Source organism: Dermacentor albipictus, chromosome 1, assembly GCF_038994185.2.
Source record: "Dermacentor albipictus isolate Rhodes 1998 colony chromosome 1, USDA_Dalb.pri_finalv2, whole genome shotgun sequence".
Classification (NCBI taxonomy): Eukaryota; Metazoa; Arthropoda; class Arachnida; order Ixodida; family Ixodidae; genus Dermacentor; species Dermacentor albipictus.
The window spans coordinates 342320392-342337455 of NC_091821.1; the positions used below are offsets into that span (position 1 = coordinate 342320392).

General features: G+C 49.5%; 2 protein-coding genes across 5 annotated transcripts in view; one reads left to right on the forward strand and one right to left on the reverse strand.

The window, feature by feature from the left end:
* The window catches only part of LOC135907969 (uncharacterized), a 435033-nt gene extending 422793 nt beyond the window's left edge, over positions 1–12240 (reverse strand). Inside the window, exons 1-2 of one of the 2 annotated variants that reach the window (XR_011511339.1) lie at positions 12051–12240; positions 1056–1139 (exon numbers count right to left, since the gene is read on the reverse strand). Coding sequence is in view for 1 of the 2 variants with exons in the window: in XM_070531743.1 (XP_070387844.1) it covers positions 12051–12153 (103 nt within the window). In the remaining variant the exon portion in view is untranslated. Of the gene's footprint in view, positions 1–1055; positions 1140–12050 lie in introns of those variants that run through there. The other variant, XM_070531743.1, reaches the window with a different exon arrangement.
* Elk (Eag-like K[+] channel) overlaps positions 1–17064 on the forward strand; it is a 195264-nt gene that overhangs the window by 157754 nt on the left and 20446 nt on the right. For all 3 annotated transcript variants that reach the window (XM_065439513.1, XM_065439460.1, XM_065439380.1), the window contains exon 9: positions 9746–9906. In XM_065439513.1, the coding sequence (XP_065295585.1) occupies positions 9746–9906 (161 nt within the window). The remainder of the gene's footprint in view (positions 1–9745; positions 9907–17064) is intronic.

Genomic DNA, 17064 nt, shown 5'->3' on the forward strand with positions numbered 1-17064 from the left:
GCGAAAACGAAACAACGTAGACTTCGCACGATGTGTGTTTCCTTCTAAGTCAATCCTTCCTCATAAGCTTTCCATTGGTGATTTTTTTGTTTTTGTTTTTTTCTGCCCAGCAACGTGCTTATATCGAGCGAGATAGTGCTGTCCCCGGTCCCTTGTTCTCTAGTTTCGCCCGTCCAGCGTGTTCACTCTGTCAGCAGCACCTCTAACAGCCTCCGTTTCACCCGAGCCAGTCCCGGCTCAGCTATCATGTCGTTGCGCCTGTACCCATGCGCGGCGAAAGTTCCACACGTCCTCCTCGGGGCGTCGTCGTTGTCCGTTCTCTTTCTCGGCCCCGTATCATCTCTCCCAGTAAATATACATAACCCCGTCCCGTACGTGTACACTCAGCTCGGCGGCGCCGTCTCTCATTATTTCGCTAACACTACACGCTGAAGCAAGACGACGATGAGGAGCACAAGAACATGCGGAGAGGTAAACACTACTGGGGAGTTTCCGCATCCCCGTCCATCGGCGTGAATAAGAGTCTGCGCTCCGTCTCGTCTGAACCGTGCAGCACTGTGAAGACTACGCAACTGGCGCCACCGGATAGCCGGCCGAGTTCGCGAGCCTGTTCGCGCATCGTAATACCGCACTACACCCTCTTAATGCGGTCCAATCACCCCACGTGCTTACAATGCACTTCCGGTACGTGCGTACGGCTACTCCGGAAATCCAGTAGCACAGTCCGGTAATGTTAAAGAAAACCGTGTGGAATGTCTGGAGTCTGTACGGAATGCATCGGCGAAGTATCAGACCCTTTCGATCAGAGAATACGAGAGAACTGTAAATTGGGGATTTTGCGCAAAGCTTCGCTACCGCAAACAACGCGACCAGTCAACTGTTGAAATTATAATTACGTGCATAACTCCTCCTTTATTAACTTACCACTGCGTACGGGTAGTACGTGAAATTGCTTCGTGTGGACTTATATAAAAGCTCACAATAGAAATGAGTAACAGAAAACAGACAACAAAAAAGCCAACCTCACCAGTGAAGTTGGTTAGTGAGTTAATTACTTTGCTTGCTTGCTTGCTTGCTTGCTTGCTTGCTTGCTTGCTTGCTTTTAACGGGTTGCAATGGCTAGCACCACGACTTTAGCACTGCAAAAGAACAGTCGCATGGAATGCTGAACAGTCGCATGAATGCTTTCGAGGCGGCGTCTGATCTATTTCATACTGCGCGATCACCGCGCTGTTACGCCGGCGAAAGTGTTATGTCATCGCTGATAAGACGAATACCCCGCGGCATCGCAATAACGGAGGGAGTATTGCGCGTGGTGAAGCGAACCCCGCGCGCTGACGCTAGGCGACGTCTCGGTTAATGTACGTCAGAAAGTTGCTCTGTGAGTTTACCGCCTAAAGACTACCGGGAGTGAACAGCAGGCTGGCGCCGGTCAGCTAGTCACGAACGACTCAGTAGGTGCGCGTTTTAATAACTTTTTAATAATTTTAATAACTTTTTTAATAACGCTCTTTTTTAACTCAGTATGTGCCGTTTTAACCAGTAGGTGCGCTTCCCAATGTTCTCCGATCGTTACCTTCTATTATGCACTGCCTATTTTACTGAGCTCGACCGGCCACAAGCTTGGCTAAGTGGGTAGGGCGTTCTGCTGGTGAGCACGAGGTCGAGGGCTTGATTCCCAACTACAATGGCCCTATTTCTATGGTGCAGGAATTAGATAAATGCCGACGCGCGTCAAAGAACCCCATGTTGTCAATGTTTCCCCAAAGCACTCCCTTTCGGCGCTTCCCAGCGCTTCTGCGGCGTCGTTTGGCGGGCGTCATACATCATTAAGCGAGCAAGTGATCAGTCAGTCTGATTGGTTGATGGCCTTTGACCTCTCGAGCCAGGACTGGGGCTACAATAGGTGCCGCCGCAAGAGGAAAGGGGAATAATTTCGACCACGCGGCGTCGTTTAACGTGCGCCTAAATTTAAGCGCGCGAGCGCGTACTCGCATTCCGGGCTCAATCTAAACGCGGCCAGCACCCGCCGTGGTTGCTCAGTGGCTATGGTGTTGGGCTGCTGAGCACGAGGTCGCGGGATCGAATCCCGGCCACGGCGGCCGCATTTCGATGGGGGCGAAATGCGGAAACACCCGTGTGCTTTGATTTAGGTGCACGTTAAAGAACCCCAGGTGGTCAAAATTTCCGGAGTCCTCCACTACTGCGTGCCCCATAATCAGAAAGTGGTTTTGGCACGTAAAACCCCAAATATTATTATTATTAAACGCTGCCACCACCGCAGCAGCAGCAGTAGCGAGTCGAGCCCGCGACTTCGTGCCAGGCAGTGCGCGGAGCTGCGGCCGCCGACTGGCGGCGGCCGGTGCGCGCTGCACGCTTCTCCGCGGTCGGGCAGCGTCCGTACGGCCATGTCGGCCAAGGCCACGGCTGATGGAGCGACCGGAGGAGCCCCAGGAGAGGAATGGGGCGAGTCGCGACGTCGGAGACGACGAGCCCGCGAGCGACGCCGGCAGGCGGCAACCAGTCACGCACCCTCGGCGCGTTTCCCGTTTCCTTCCCGCGACGAGAAAGGAAAGACGGCCTCCCCCCCCCCCCGGCCACCCCCCCCCCCCCCGCGTCGTAATGCGCGCGGCCGCCACCGCCGACTCCCCAGAGGTGCTCGGCCGCCTCGTCGCCAACGGCCACCGTTGTCGGCCAGTGGATCAAGGCTGCGCATCTATGGCTTGGCGATACATTTTATTTGTGTCTTTCCTCCTTCCAGCCTGTATCTGCCTTCCGGAGAGGCTGGGAGTAGTACGTATATTAATTGTGTTAGCGCGCTCCCTAACAGATACTCTTTCGGTGTTCTTCAAGAAGCTGAGTCCCATTTTTGCGTAAGAAGGCCGTTCTTGGTTGATTTTGTTTCTCCACACTTTTGGCCCGTCATTGATTCCCTGCTTACGGAACTTCTCGGCTTCAATAGCGCCCTTGAACGTTGCCTTGCCACGTGTCCTGAAGCGGACCCGTCGCCCACGCTCCTGCTACCATCAGCCTCAATCTCCATTATTTCTTGTCTCTTCCTGCCGGGTGACTGAATCAACTTCGCCTTTCAACCCTCGGTCGATATGCCCCTGGTCTAGACAGCGCTCCTAGCTCGTGGCCATTCCCAAGCCTTTTCTTGTTTCTTTATATATGTAGTCACTCCGCCTAAGCATAACTTTCAGCTTTCAGACCTCTTCGTGTACGTCGTTTAGGCTTCTTTCATCAGATTGGATAGAACTTACTCGAGCCGCTCGACGCTTTGCCGCAAATAATGCGGATAATTTATACAATCGTAAGTGATTTTGGGGGATGTATGCGACTTTCGCATCTACATAGTTTCTGCTTTTTCTTGCCGCTCTCAATGAAGTGTTTGAATCATCATCATTCTCGTCATAGACGGCGAACAGCTGCCGGTGTAACTTCTTTCATCTCGCTGATAATTTACGACTACCCTGTGTACCGTGACACGACGGCTCTGTGTGCGATAGCCGCACGTTTAAGAAAGGTGGAAGCGGCGTGCCAAGTTTCTAAGTACGAACACGAAAAACTGAGAATTGACACTCGAGTACAACAACGACAGCACCGACTTGACGTTTCTAATCGACGTCGTATAGCAGCTGCTTTCCCGCTCAAATATGGCTGCGGCGAAAAGAGCTTTCGAAAACACTACTATATGAAACTCATGTAGTGCCTTATAGACCGTCCGTTCGCTACTTGTGACTACCCATGTCCACCAAGGTGGATATGCGCTATATAGAAGCAATACAATGTGCAGCTCTCATCATCATCTTCGCGATGTCACCGTTCTTTATGTTCCTATCCTTCTTTCCATCCCGAAAGCCCTTTTCAAGCGTAGGGTATCGTGCTAGAGACAAGTCAGTCAGTCATTCAGTCAGTCAGATCTATCTATCTATCTATCTATCTACTAATCTATCTATCTATCTACTAATCTATCTACTAATCTATCTAATCTATCTAATCTATCTATCTAATCTAATCTATCTATCTATCTAATCTATCTATCTATCTAATCTATCTATCTATCTAATCTATCTAATCTATCTATCTATCTAATCTATCTAATCTATCTATCTAATCTATCTAATCTATCTATCTAATCTCGCTGTGGACAGAGAGGAGGATGAAGAAAGCCAGCCAGAACAGAGTTTAAGACGTCCTGTGAATTGCAGTACGTGCCGCACTGTACCAGTACTTCTGTCAGGCAACCATTGTGAGACTGCGTCAGACTTCGCTCTCAGGCATGAGCACAAAGGTCGCTGAATTGCCTCACTGGAAGCACGGACTACGTCACCTCCATCATGCCGACGCCATGCGGACTATAAACGCTCTCTAGGAGGTTGTGCGCGAGGTCGGCTTAACCCGGCAGGCAATGAGTGACGTTTTTCTTTTTTTACCATGACCGTCACTCAGACTCATTACCCTCCTTAGGCAACTGAGTGACACTTTTGATTAAAGCTCACTGCCTGTCGTTCTCCGACTTCCACTGTAATGACAGCTTGGCGCAATGTCTTTTTTTGCTTTGTGATTATCGTTACTCACGCGAGGTTAGGCATATAAGTAATACCTCTTTCATAAAGGTACTGCAACTCACCTAAATTATAAATTTTACTGTCATTTGAAGTGCAGCAGTGCCAATATGTTTAACCGCTGCTTTCCTTCTATGCCAAAGTTTAACGGCCGAAACTGTGTCTCATTGCATGAATGCGCTTTATTTACTTTCACAATAAACAAACCACCGGGTAACAACCCGCAATAAGCGAAACCGCGCATTATGTATGGCACATACCCAACGACACGTACTCAGCAACGCGCCGGCTAATGCACTTTCTGGCATTCTTCTGCACTCCGTTGTTCCTTTCGTACCGACGTTCGCCCCCTTTTGTTCTCGGTAAATGTTTCGTGCGACTCTGTCCCCGACGCGGTGACGACATGGCGGGCTTAATATTGCATCTGAAGCGCGTGCTCTGCGCGCGATCATTTACTCTGCTCATCCGGCCGCGCGCATGCATATTACAACGGCAGGCCCTCCATCGGAGAAGTCATCAGGTTACATTATCATCCCCACGCAGAAAGCAACGCGTTTTAGCGATGTGTGGCGACAGGAGCAACGTTGACCCGGAGGCATGAATAATCGCGATGGAGGGAGCACTAAGAGCCGACCCCCCTAAGCAGCATGTGTCGTGCTAAACTGGGCGCATTCGAGGTCGCATCTTGCCCAACCCGTGGGCTCTTTGCGCGCACGTCTCTCTCTGCGCTATAGTTTTGCTATAGACGTCACGCTGCTCTTGTAGCACGGTAAGGTCGCACGAGAGCACCACTCATTTTACAGTTGTAGCTCATATGGGCTCACTACCCTGGTCGTTTTGACGTCCGCCGGTGTCGTCGCCGGAATGGCCAAATCCATTCTTGCGTTGCATTAAAAAATTGCGAAGGAAGAAAATGCTTTTGGTGCCGTGAGGTTTCGAACTTAGGATCAACGGATTGGCAGTCCAGGATTCTACCTTTCGGCCATTGTTTTTATTAGTAGTAGTAGCAGTAGTAGTATTAATACTTATGTATTGCCTCAGCCGCTCCACCAATGCTGCAGAACTGGACGCTACTGATTCCGGAGAGCACGATCCCGCCAGCAGCTGCCAAGACCTGTCTGCTGAATTGAGCTGGCGTCAGCGCCTTCTTCGTGTTCTAGCACGTCGCCTTCCCGATTGCTGAGGCGGCCCTAAATTATATTTTCTTCTTCTCTATGTAAAGACAGAATAGTAAGAATGTCATGTACGTGCGACGCAGACATCTATGTAATGACAGCGGCTGAGCGCGTCTGCTTCGTCTTCAGTGGTTTTGCTCTAGCCCTCGGTTTCTTCTCTTGTTAACTGGATGGCGCTGACATCGCCTTGGTTTCTTGAAGAATGGTGCGAGGCCTATTAATAGGGCAGTGCAAATATAAGTTTTAGAAAGAACGAATGAATCTATCAGTAAGAAGCTAAATGGTTGTTTTAGTAGACACTAGTGGCTAAGTCTGCGTATAGTAACAGCAGGAACAAGAGCCGAGTCTTTCCACTCCACCCCTGTGAGGCGCAACTTCCACAAACGAATATGACTCGCACTTCCTTCACTTCTTGAAAAGCGATTGCTCACTGGCACATGCTGAATGTTTACTCCAACAAACACCGCACCAAACAGGTGCCGAATTCACGTGACTTGTCGTTCTCGAGTTCCCTTTACCATCGGCCAGTCGCCTTCGCTAATCGTATGTGCAACATCACGATTGACTGGAATTTTCTCTTACGAACAATGTGAGCGTAAGATGTTTTTGTGAACACAGGCCCAAGGAATACGCGTAAAGCGTATTCCTTTCCTTGGTTACTACGTCTAAAGGAACACACTAAGAAACATTGTTCTTAGGAACAATATAGTCCGTCTTGTGTAGACGGCCTTCGCTGACGATATTTAATAAAACTAATAAAAATAATAAAGAAATTAACGAAAATTAATTAGATAACAATATTACTTAATTAAAGCTAATAAAAAGCGACACCAGCTATTAGGATGGGCAGGAGTCGGACTGTAAGAACTGCTACAGCCTAATAACTGATTTGTGAATACAGGCTCACAGTACCGACAGGTGTTCGGTAGATAGGAACATCTCTGGTTGTAGCTGTGACAGATGATCGTGATCGGGTGGACGGCATTTTTGTTATGCCCGCGTAGAGAGAGAGAGAGAGAGAGAGAAAGGCAAAGGAAAGACAGGGAGGTTAACCAGAGATTATCTCCGGTTGGCTACCCTGTTCTGGGGGAAGGGAAAGGGGATGCAATAGGTGAGAAAGAAAGAAGGATAAAAAAAGGAAAAAAAAACCTAAGCACACACACGCACGTACACACGAACTATTTCTGTGGGCACTGTCACGCAACCCGCAAAGGCATTCCTAGTCTTACGCAGTGTCACCGTGCAGTCCTGCGCCACACAGTGTACTGTCACAATTTGTCAGAAAGTCCCGTGTCTTTCAAGTATCGCAGCAGCGCCTTCATAGCGGATCGCGCTGATGTTCGCGTAGGCCAGGTTCCAAGGATCTTGTCTTCTGTCATAGGGCGCTTGTCCAGTTTGTCTAAGGTGGCTGAGAGGACAGTTCTTTGTGGGTTAAAACGAGAGCACTGACAAAGAAGATGCTCGATCGTTTCGTTGCACCCGCAGAAGTCACACAGTGGGCTGTTGGCCATTCCGATAAGGAAAGAGTAGGCATTTGAAAATGCTACTCCAAGCCATAGACGGATAAGAAGGGTGCAGTCACGTCGTGGAAGCTCGGACGGAATATGGAGCTGTAAATTAGGGTCTAGAGTATGCAGGCGTGCACTTGTGAAATCGGATGAATTCCACTGGGCTAATGTCAGGTCACGCGCAAGTGTGGCAAGTTTTTTCGCTGCGTCGGCTCTCGAAAGAGGAATGGCAACGCAGTTGACGCCGTCATGGGCAGATCGGGCAGCTGCGTCTGCTCGATCATTGCCATGTATGCCACAGTGACTAGGCAACCACTGATATATTATATCGTGCCCTTCGTCAACTAGTCGATGGTGGACTTCTCTGATCTCTGCGGCGAGCTGCTCATGTGATCCATGGCGCAGTGCTGAGAGTACACTCTGTAGGGCTGCCTTGGAATCACAGAAGATTGACCATGCCTGGGATGGTTCCTCCTTAATAAAATGAAGAGCCGCACGCAGGGCTACGAGTTCAGCAGCTGTCGTTGATGATACATGTGACGTCTTTAGCTGTATCTTGACGGATCTTGTTGGTATCAGCACAGCGGCAGCTGCGCTTGCAGATGTAACTGAACCGTCGATGTAAACGTGTACGCGGCCACTGTGCACCTCATGTAAATGTTCTAACGTGGCCTGCTTAAGGGTAAACGAGGACATGTTGGCTTTCTTCGTGATTCCTGGGATGGTGAGGCGTATGTCAGGTCTGTGCAGGCACCATAAAGGTAAGCATGGTCTTGCTGCAGGCATGTAGTTCGATGGCAATGAGGGGCGATTGGCATCAATGAAACGACTGAAAGTTGTGTGTGGCCTTTCTGTGGGTAGAGCGGCAAGATGGTGAGAAGGTAATCGGGCAACGTGCCGAATATGCGCCCTGAGAGCGTCGGTTGCCAAGTACGTTGATATTGGGTGATCTCGAGCTATGACGATCGTTGCCGCTGTAGACGCACACCTCGGAAGACCGAGACACGTCCTTAGGGCCTGAGCTTGTAGTCCCTGGAGTACACGCAGGTTTGTTTTGCAGGTGTTGCCAATGACAGGGAGGCTGTATCTTGCGAAGCCGAGGAACAAGGCGTTATACAGCTGTAGCATTGACCGCACCGAAGTGCCCCATGACTTTCCGCCGAGAAATTTGAGGAGATGTATTATTGTCAATAATCTCTTCTTCAGGTATGAAACATGCGGGCTCCATGATAGGTCTCGGTCAATAATTACCCCTAAAAAGCGGTGTTTTCGTGCATTCGCTACTGCTTGCCCATTGACCTTTACACTGTAACGCTTCATTTCCTTCCGAGTGAATGTAACAACGCAGCATTTCTCTGAAGACAGCTCTAAGTTCTGTTTTCGCAAGTACAGAGATGTTATCGTAGCTGCCTTTTGCAGCCGTGCTCGTACCTGCAGCCGTGTTACGGCAGACGCCCAAATGCAGATATCGTCGGCATATATTGATACCTGAACTGTGTTGGGCAAGGATCGGACTAGGCCAACGAGCACTAGGTTGAAAAGCGTCGGGCTTAACACTCCGCCTTGTGGTACTCCACGGCACGTTTGGTGTTGAGTCGTGGCGCCATCCTCGGTCATCACGAAGAAATGCCTGTCGGTCAAATAACTGCACAGCCACTGAAAAGTGCGGCCACCGATTCCGGCTTCAGTAAGAGCATTTATAATGGCATAATGTGCTATATTATCATAGGCGCCTTTTATGTCTAGGAATAATGCAGCAGTGAGTCGTTTCCGGCGTTTTTGATGCTGAACGAATGTAACCAAATCGATTACATTATCTATGGATGAGCGCCCACGCCGGAAGCCAGCCATAGCATCTGGGTACACGTTGTAACTTTCCAGGTACCATTCCAGGCGAGTCAAAATCATTCGTTCCATTATTTTCCCTATGCAGCTGGCCAGAGCGATGGGGCGGTACGATGACAAGTTTAACGGTGATTTGCCAGGTTAAATGCCCGCGTAAATTGTGCCATCGTTTGCGTGCTACGTTCCCTAAATCCAGGATGTTTTTACAGGAACCGCTTTCACAAAAACTGTCGTCGAATTTGTCACTTGGAGTTCTCTCCATGATGAGTCAAGACAAGTACACACGAAACTCATTACATGGTGTATTATTGCAGCAGATACCCATCTTCCCGAACATATTAAACGTTCTACTGTAGCTTCCCTATTGCAAGAACTACTAGTTCTTACTCATGTGACGGATCGCGAGGCGTGATTCATCGATCGTTATTCTGGAGAGTTCACTCATTACCTCTGGTAATTTAGCAGTAGCGGTAATCTGCTCGTAGTACGCCAGACTTAAAGAAGGTGCCATTTGGCACCAGAGTAAAGCGGAGGCATAAAAATGTCAGGATAAATGTCCGGGAAAGATAACCGTCTGAGTGAAAAACATGTCGTCTCTCGGCGCTGTGCTGGAGTGCCTACCTCATTGTTACCTTCTTTTGGCACGCAGACATCGGCCTCAACTTTCGCACGACCTTCGTGAACAAGAAGGGCGAGGTGGTGGCCAAGCCCAAGTCGGTGGCCCTCAATTACCTGCGCGGCTGGTTCGTCGTCGACCTGCTGGCCGCGCTGCCCTTCGACTTGCTCAACGCCGCTGGACTGTACAACAGGGTGAGAGAGCGCGTGCAGAACGAACAGGCGATGCGTCTGCAAGACCGCTGAAAATCGTCATCATGCGCGCGGGGCTTCTTCCGAACGCTGTCGCATCTTTCATGCGGCCCAGAGTGATGGCGCCGCCTAGTGAGGCGTGTGTGACGCAGGTCGTCGCAACCATAGTACACTCCACCTCACCAACTACGTGTCGTGCGGTGAATGCTAGCTATAGGGCTCGTCTCAGCCTGTCGGTAACTAGAACCGGTGACACGTTCTGAGGAAGGAGGAGGGAGGCGTATTGTGTGCAGTGCGGTTACAGCTACTGATTTGCAAGTTCACAGCTACTGATTTACTCTTTCCACATTTCCTTTTTTATTATTTCTGTGACAAATACTCGAAATGTACTAATATTGTCGTCTCCCCAGAAAAACACCAGCAAAATCTACTGTTTAAAAATGCTCTACTCTTTCTACTACTTTCTACGAAATCAACTTCTTTTTCAATAAATAGTTGAAGAGCGCGATCAATTTTTACTGCGCACAAGCATCGAGCGAGATGTGGTCTTTCTTTTTTCTATTTTATGCTTAAGCATAGTCCGAAACTGACTGAACACGTCGGACTTCTGGTAGCAGAAGTTATCTGAGGCCCTTCCAAAACTTACTGAAAAGGTGTAACAAGGCATCTTTTTAATAGTTACGGTGTTTGAGATCTGCTGACCATGTGACCTTTACATAAAACTATACGCACTGCGCCAGAAAGTTATGGAGGTCGTTGTATTGTGTTACCGCTTCGCATGACACATTGCAAAAATAGCAATAAACACAGTATACGTGCCGTAGAAACGTCTTGTAAGATACCTCTTTAGCCAGCATGAAGAATCTACCGATTCCTCAAGCCAAATATCTACTGCTACCTGCAGCTTTCTTTTTCATTTTTTTTTCTTGCGTCAAACAGCAGTTATGTACTTACAGATGTTCTGAACATCCGTTCGTCCGTTCACAAAAATCATCACATGTGCCACGGTGCCATGATTCTCGACGGCGGAGGCGAGACTGTTGGAAACGGGGGGATTTCACGGAATGCACGGAAGGATGCGCTGTAAAAGGCAGCGAAATGTATCGAGGCAGCGAAAGGTATCTTGGGAGCAGATGGGTGATCCTCGAAAACTCCAGCCAAAAAAAGAATTGTGCCGTCTCAGACGCTGGAATTAAAACGAAAGTCGGGCGAGCAAGAAACTGCGCTGAACGTGTCCGTCTGGAGAAATTTCTTACGAGCTGCAGAAGTTTCTTGCAGCTTGGAGAGGGGAGATACTTTCCAATACTGGCGGCTGACTACATCCGCATAATCTGCACGCTTAATGTGATCCTCACGCTGCTTTTCGCAGTAGTTCAGTTAAGACGAAGGAATGAGCCGCGGAACACTGGTATTTCCTTTTTTTTTTAATCGTCATGGGTCGGCTGAAATTGTGTTGTATATATCAACCCAAAAGGTCAATCAAAATCCGCCACCGCTGTTTTGCTTGTTCCCGTTTAACCTCTGGCACCCGAAATGACGAAACTTCTTAGACCTTTCTGCGTCAGTTGGTGTCGCAGAATTTACGCGCCATGCCCTTTCATTGTGGCTCAGGTGTCATAAACACGCCCGTGTATGCGCTAAAAAGAAAACACAGTCCACCACGCTCCAGAGATGTTCTTTTCCTTCCGCATACCACACAGCCGTCGCAACGAACTGCCCCGCGAAAACGCGTCGCTCCCCGACATGTTCGTACACAGCAGCCAGAAATAGCGAGAACAACGGTGGCAACTTTGTCATATCCCGCTAGTAACTTCCGACTTTGGGGGCTGTCCAGCGGAAAGACGAAAGACAACAAAAGAAAGAGAGAAAGCGGGCGGTGGGTCACGACAGCGGGTCATTAGCCCAAGGTCCAGTGGTGTAAAGGTGCCCGAAGCAAGAAGTAAACAGCGAGAAATCCATTGAGTAAAGCAGACATCTTTCCGGCTCGGAGGAAAGAGAGGAAGAAGTCTGCAGAGGAAAGGAGATTCCAGCAACGACGAAAATGGCGCCGAAGCTGTCACCATCGGTGCGGAAGACAAGAACAGCCGGCACGGCGCCGAACACCGTGGCTCAGGCTCCGTGAATCGCCGCGCAGCCGGTGGGCTTACCCGAAAACGTACGACGAGCGGAAATTGAGCCGAGGGCGTCGCACGGGCCACTCGGGGTCCGGGGCTCGGCAATCTCGCCCGGACGTGTCTCGAGTGCGCGCATGAGCGACCGGGACGACGACGACGCTGCTCGCTCGTTCGAGCGACCGGGCAATGCAAGGGCGGCATCGTGTTGGACAGCGGGTACGGATAAGCGTATAGTGCTGGAGAGAGGCTCTGCCGTAGCAGCAAGTCAGCTGAACAACGCGTACTACACTCTTCCCCTCGCTCGGTGCCCTCTCATCCCTTGCCCGAAACTGCGCTTGCTATTTTACTATACACAGCAGCAGCAGGTTGCGCCTGCTGTGGTTCACTGGGTGTGTCAGAGCACACACAAACACGCGCGCACGTTGAGGACCGGCCCTTGTGGATAAAATGGGAGCTCCCTTTGAGAAGCTACAAGAGAAGCGGATAAAAAGAGAAGCTACAAAAGAAACACCTTCCACGTGCATGCCAGCAACACTACCCGTTTCCAGAAAGGTCAGTTATAGCCCCCAAGCAAGCTTCACGCCTTATTCTTTCACTCCGATGAGAGGTTGGTTTACTGGAGGCTTGTTACCTAATCCGGTGACAATGCAAGAAGTGTTCAGGTGGAGCAATTGCCATCTGAACCCACCCGCTAAATCCATGTCACACCGCCTCCGCCACCCCCACCACCGCCACCACCAGTGCTTCTGATTCGGCCGCCGAAAATTTCGTAACCAGCCACTTTCTCTCAAGATAAAGACGAACAGACACTGTGCGAGTAATTGAGAGTGTTAATGTCTGCGCACGCACTGGTAGAGGAAGCAATGGTGAGAACTGATACAAAAATCAAAGTTTTCCAAAATTACGCGAGCGCGACCACGAGCGCGGCCATCGAACACAATAATTTATTTAGGCGTTTTATAGAAAGTCAGTAGGCTAGTTTTTGGAGTCTTTAGAAATTTTAAATTGTTCTTTACAGATCCTGACTTACACTTACTGTCGATTAACGTCTGCCCGCATTATCAAAACAGCCCGTCCGAAAGTCTGTGGAGCTCGACAGACTAAAGTAAACACACATGTTGACGACTTTTGTCTGTAGACAGTATGTAGACTTTATATGGCGAAAAGGACGAGTCCGCAAAAGAAAAAGCCGGGTGGTTTTTAAGAAGTCTATAGACCACCAATAGACTGTTTATACTCGTTTTTCGAAGAAACATGCGCATCTGCCTCAAAAGGTGCGAGTGCGCATATGTGTCGCGCTAGTGGACGACATGGCGACGCCGTGGGTTTGAAAATTCTCGCGACCGGCCACGAGGTGAAGCGAACGCAGTGCGCCTGCCACGGCGGGTGGTGGTGCATTGCGCATTGCGTCCTGTGGCGCCCCTACTCGCAGCGCACACCACGCCCTCTTCCCAATCGCGCTCACTTTTCGGGTGCACGAATGCGCCAAAACCTCGGATGCTTTGCCTTGCAAATTAGTACTCTCTCTAGACGCATGGCATTATCTCTATAGCGAAGGAACGGCTTGCGAGCGGTGGCATTATGGGCGATAAACAAGTGAAGTCCTAAAAGAAACTCAGGTGCGTTCGACAAACGGGTGCAGATCTGTGGGGGATGAAATTCCGGGACAAAAAATACGTGCGAACGGACAAGCCAGGAAAAGAGGTTTCTCCACTCTGAAAAAAAAGAACGGAGGGAGCGTGGGGATTACAAAGGCTAAATCCACTGTGAGGCTACGAAGAGGCAGAGAAAAAACGAAAAAAAAAAGCTGGAAAGAGATAAGGAGCGGCGGGTCGACCGAATAAACAATTCGAGGCGCGCTACTGCCAATACTTCGTCCAAACTGGGAGCCCAAAAATAACAATACGGGTCTCAGAAGTGAGGAGAAGACGGCAACCTCGCAAGGAAAAAATAGTGCATCCTGAAAAATCAAGAGGAGAAGCAAAGGAATGAGGTAGCTGTAAGTGAAAACGAAAGGAAGCATTGCAGAATTCCAGTACCGCGGGTGCCTTCCAACAGCACCGGGCTTGTTTGTCGCGCAAGCAAGCTCGCGAGCCAACACAGCACAGCGCGAACGCGCTATAACGAAGCGTCGCGAACGATGAACGAGGCACAACTGGGGGAGGAAGAAGAAAAAAAGGTAATAAATGCTGCCCTCTCGGCGAACCGAAGGTGGTTAGAAAGAACAGCGGCAGCAAAAGGGGCCTGTTTACCCGAAGAATAAGGGCGCAAAAATAACGAAAATACACTGCCGCGAACGCATTGAATTTCGCGCACGTTTTCCGAGAGCCTTTTTCTGCCGCCCCATATAGCTGTGCCTTTCCTCCCTTCTAAGCTACACACGCGGTGCGCGAATCTTCCAGGTAAACAAGTATAATGTGCCAACCTAGTTCTCGTTTTGCGTAATTCGATTACCTATCACCTTGCGAAACAGGTCACCCTGCTGGTTCATCATTGCCTCCAGCATAGCAACACACTCGGTGGTATACGCATGCGCGCGCATGCGAAACTGAGCACGCGCGAGTGCACGCGTGCAGGCACGCACAAACGCGAGCACAGGCAAAAACCCAGGAGTCACGCACAGCGCCACGCGCCCAAGACAACTCCCGACGAGGCGACGAGGGTTGGAGATCGAACTAAACGGCGTTACGTACGACCGAGGAAGAGAAGCCATGGCGGTGTGTACAGCGTATAAGAAGAAAACGAAACAAAGAAGGGTTGGAGCGGAGGAAAGGGGTCATTTTCTTCGTAACACTATATGGACCTTGCTTCTTACGGAACGTGAAGAGGCTGCGGCCGACTGCCCAGTTTGGTATCCCTATTAGGCGGGAACCTCCTCCCCAGTCGCCCCCGTCTCTAAGTGAAACTCGTCGGCGACGCGAAATCCCGCATCCGCACTGCCACAGCTAGCTTCGTTTGCACGGCGTGTCAGCGAACGAGTGTCAGAGAAAATACAGCGCGACTGGTGATGAACGTGGTCGGCGCGTTCCTTTCACCTTTATTCTCCGCGGCCACTTTCTGTAGAAATAATCCCGGCATTGTTTTGCGTCGAGCAACGTTAGTTGTTCGACTAGCCAGGTGTGTTTTCGCTCGTTTCTTGAACCGCCTTTTCTCTCTCTCTCTCTCTCTCTTTGCTCACGCACAAAAGCCAGCAGCGCTGCGCTAGTGGTACCTGATGGCCCGGCTTACCGAGAAAGCAGAACGGGCAAACACGGACCACGGTCCACAGGGCACGAAATGGCCGCTTCTCTGCCGGGAGCGTTCACCCAATGGGCCGAGGACGTCCATGTCACACGGTCACTTGAAGGGGGGGCTTAGCGGTCGGGAACCGCGCTTTGCCGCACCATCTCACGTCTCATAGAGCGACAGAGGGCCGAAAGAACAAAAACAAAACGCCACTGCCGCTGCTCCGGTGAGACTGGCTCTGTAAACACGCCTGTCAATCCCAGCTCCGGGCGATAGTTCGCTTAACGGCGGGCGTTCGCTCCGTCTGCAAAAGCGGTGGTTTAGACAGGTTGCGTGCACTGCTGCGGAATTGATGAAAAGAAAGAAAGAAAGAAAGAAAGAAAGAAAGAAAGAAAGAAAGAAAGAAAGAAAGAAAGAAAGAAAGAAAGGAAGGAAGAAAGAAAGAAAGAAAGAAAGAAAGAAAGAAAGAAAGAAAGAAAGAAAGAAAGAAAGAAAGAAAGAAAGAAAGAAAGAAAGAAAGAAAGAAAGAAAGAAAGAAAGAAAGAAAGAAAGAAAGAAAGAAAGAAAGAAAGAAAGAAAGAAAGAAAGAAAGAAAGAAAGAAAGAAAGAAAGAAAGAAAGAAAGAAAGAAAGAAAGAAAGAAAGAAAGAAAGAAAGAAAGAAAGAAAGAAAGAAAGAAAGAACAGCAATCTTTAACTTGGAGTTGGATTCTAATTACGGCAATGTCCACTTAAAGCGCAGCAAGCTCGCAGCATAAGTTAAACGTGTGTGCTCGGAACACTTACTTTTTTTAAAGAAACCTGTGTCTATAACAAGAAGGCAAGAGATCAGTGCCAACTTCATCTCTTTTGTTCACTAAGCTTCTCGGTCCCAAATTCTGGTTTTGGAAACCCCTGCCACTGTTGCTGTCATTCACGGCAGCTTATGCCAGAGAACAGGGCGTAGCACTCAGACATGTTACGTGTTATAACATCTCTCGCTGAGGTCGCAGCAGATCAAAGCTTTGCGTTCAAGAAAACCTACTCATCGCAGTGGTTTGTGAATGATTTACCTATCGGTGGGTGCGTCAGAGATTGTCTACCACTGCCCCCCTCGCGCCATGGCGAAATATACGGACAAAGGTTTGCAATGACCATGGCAATGCCATGTAACTCTTATCATTAAAATACGTGAGGAGAGTCGAAGACAGACGGAAATTATGCTTCCACTCTTTGCAACACTAAACTGACTGGGAAACAATGGGCAAGATGTCCCTGTACTGTGCGCCAAATACGCGTTTGCTACAGGCCTTCGCAAAATCGACATGTCGTAATCTCTTTACTCCCGTATCACGCACGTTGAGGCAAAATTAATGCGAGTGCACGATTCGTGGCGGGTTCTGTAGCTGGAGCTCCTTGCAAAACCTCTCAGTAACGACGGCTACTGCATAGAATAAACCCGCGCAGAAAACAAAGCGACATACCAACCGGAACAGGGGACAGTTAGAAGCGCCTCTCGCGAGCACTTGTCCACAGGACACGCGTCCGTTCTGTGCAGTTCTCTGCTTCTTGTGCTCTGTCGTGGCCAGCGCGTCTAAAGATTTATCTAAACATCACGATCATTCTCGCCAAGCAAGTAACTTTACGAACACTTTCCACTCGCGTATTAGTTCCCTTAGAGTCCCTTTAACTTTTTGTTGTTGTTGTTCTTTCACTCTTGTCACCGGCGCAACCCAATGCACGCGGGTTTCTTTGTCCGTGTGTTCGGGTCACGTGCTTTAAAGAAAAGCTATAGGACTGAGCTTAAATCGCTCATCTCTCATGCTCAGCTTTAGCTATGCATGT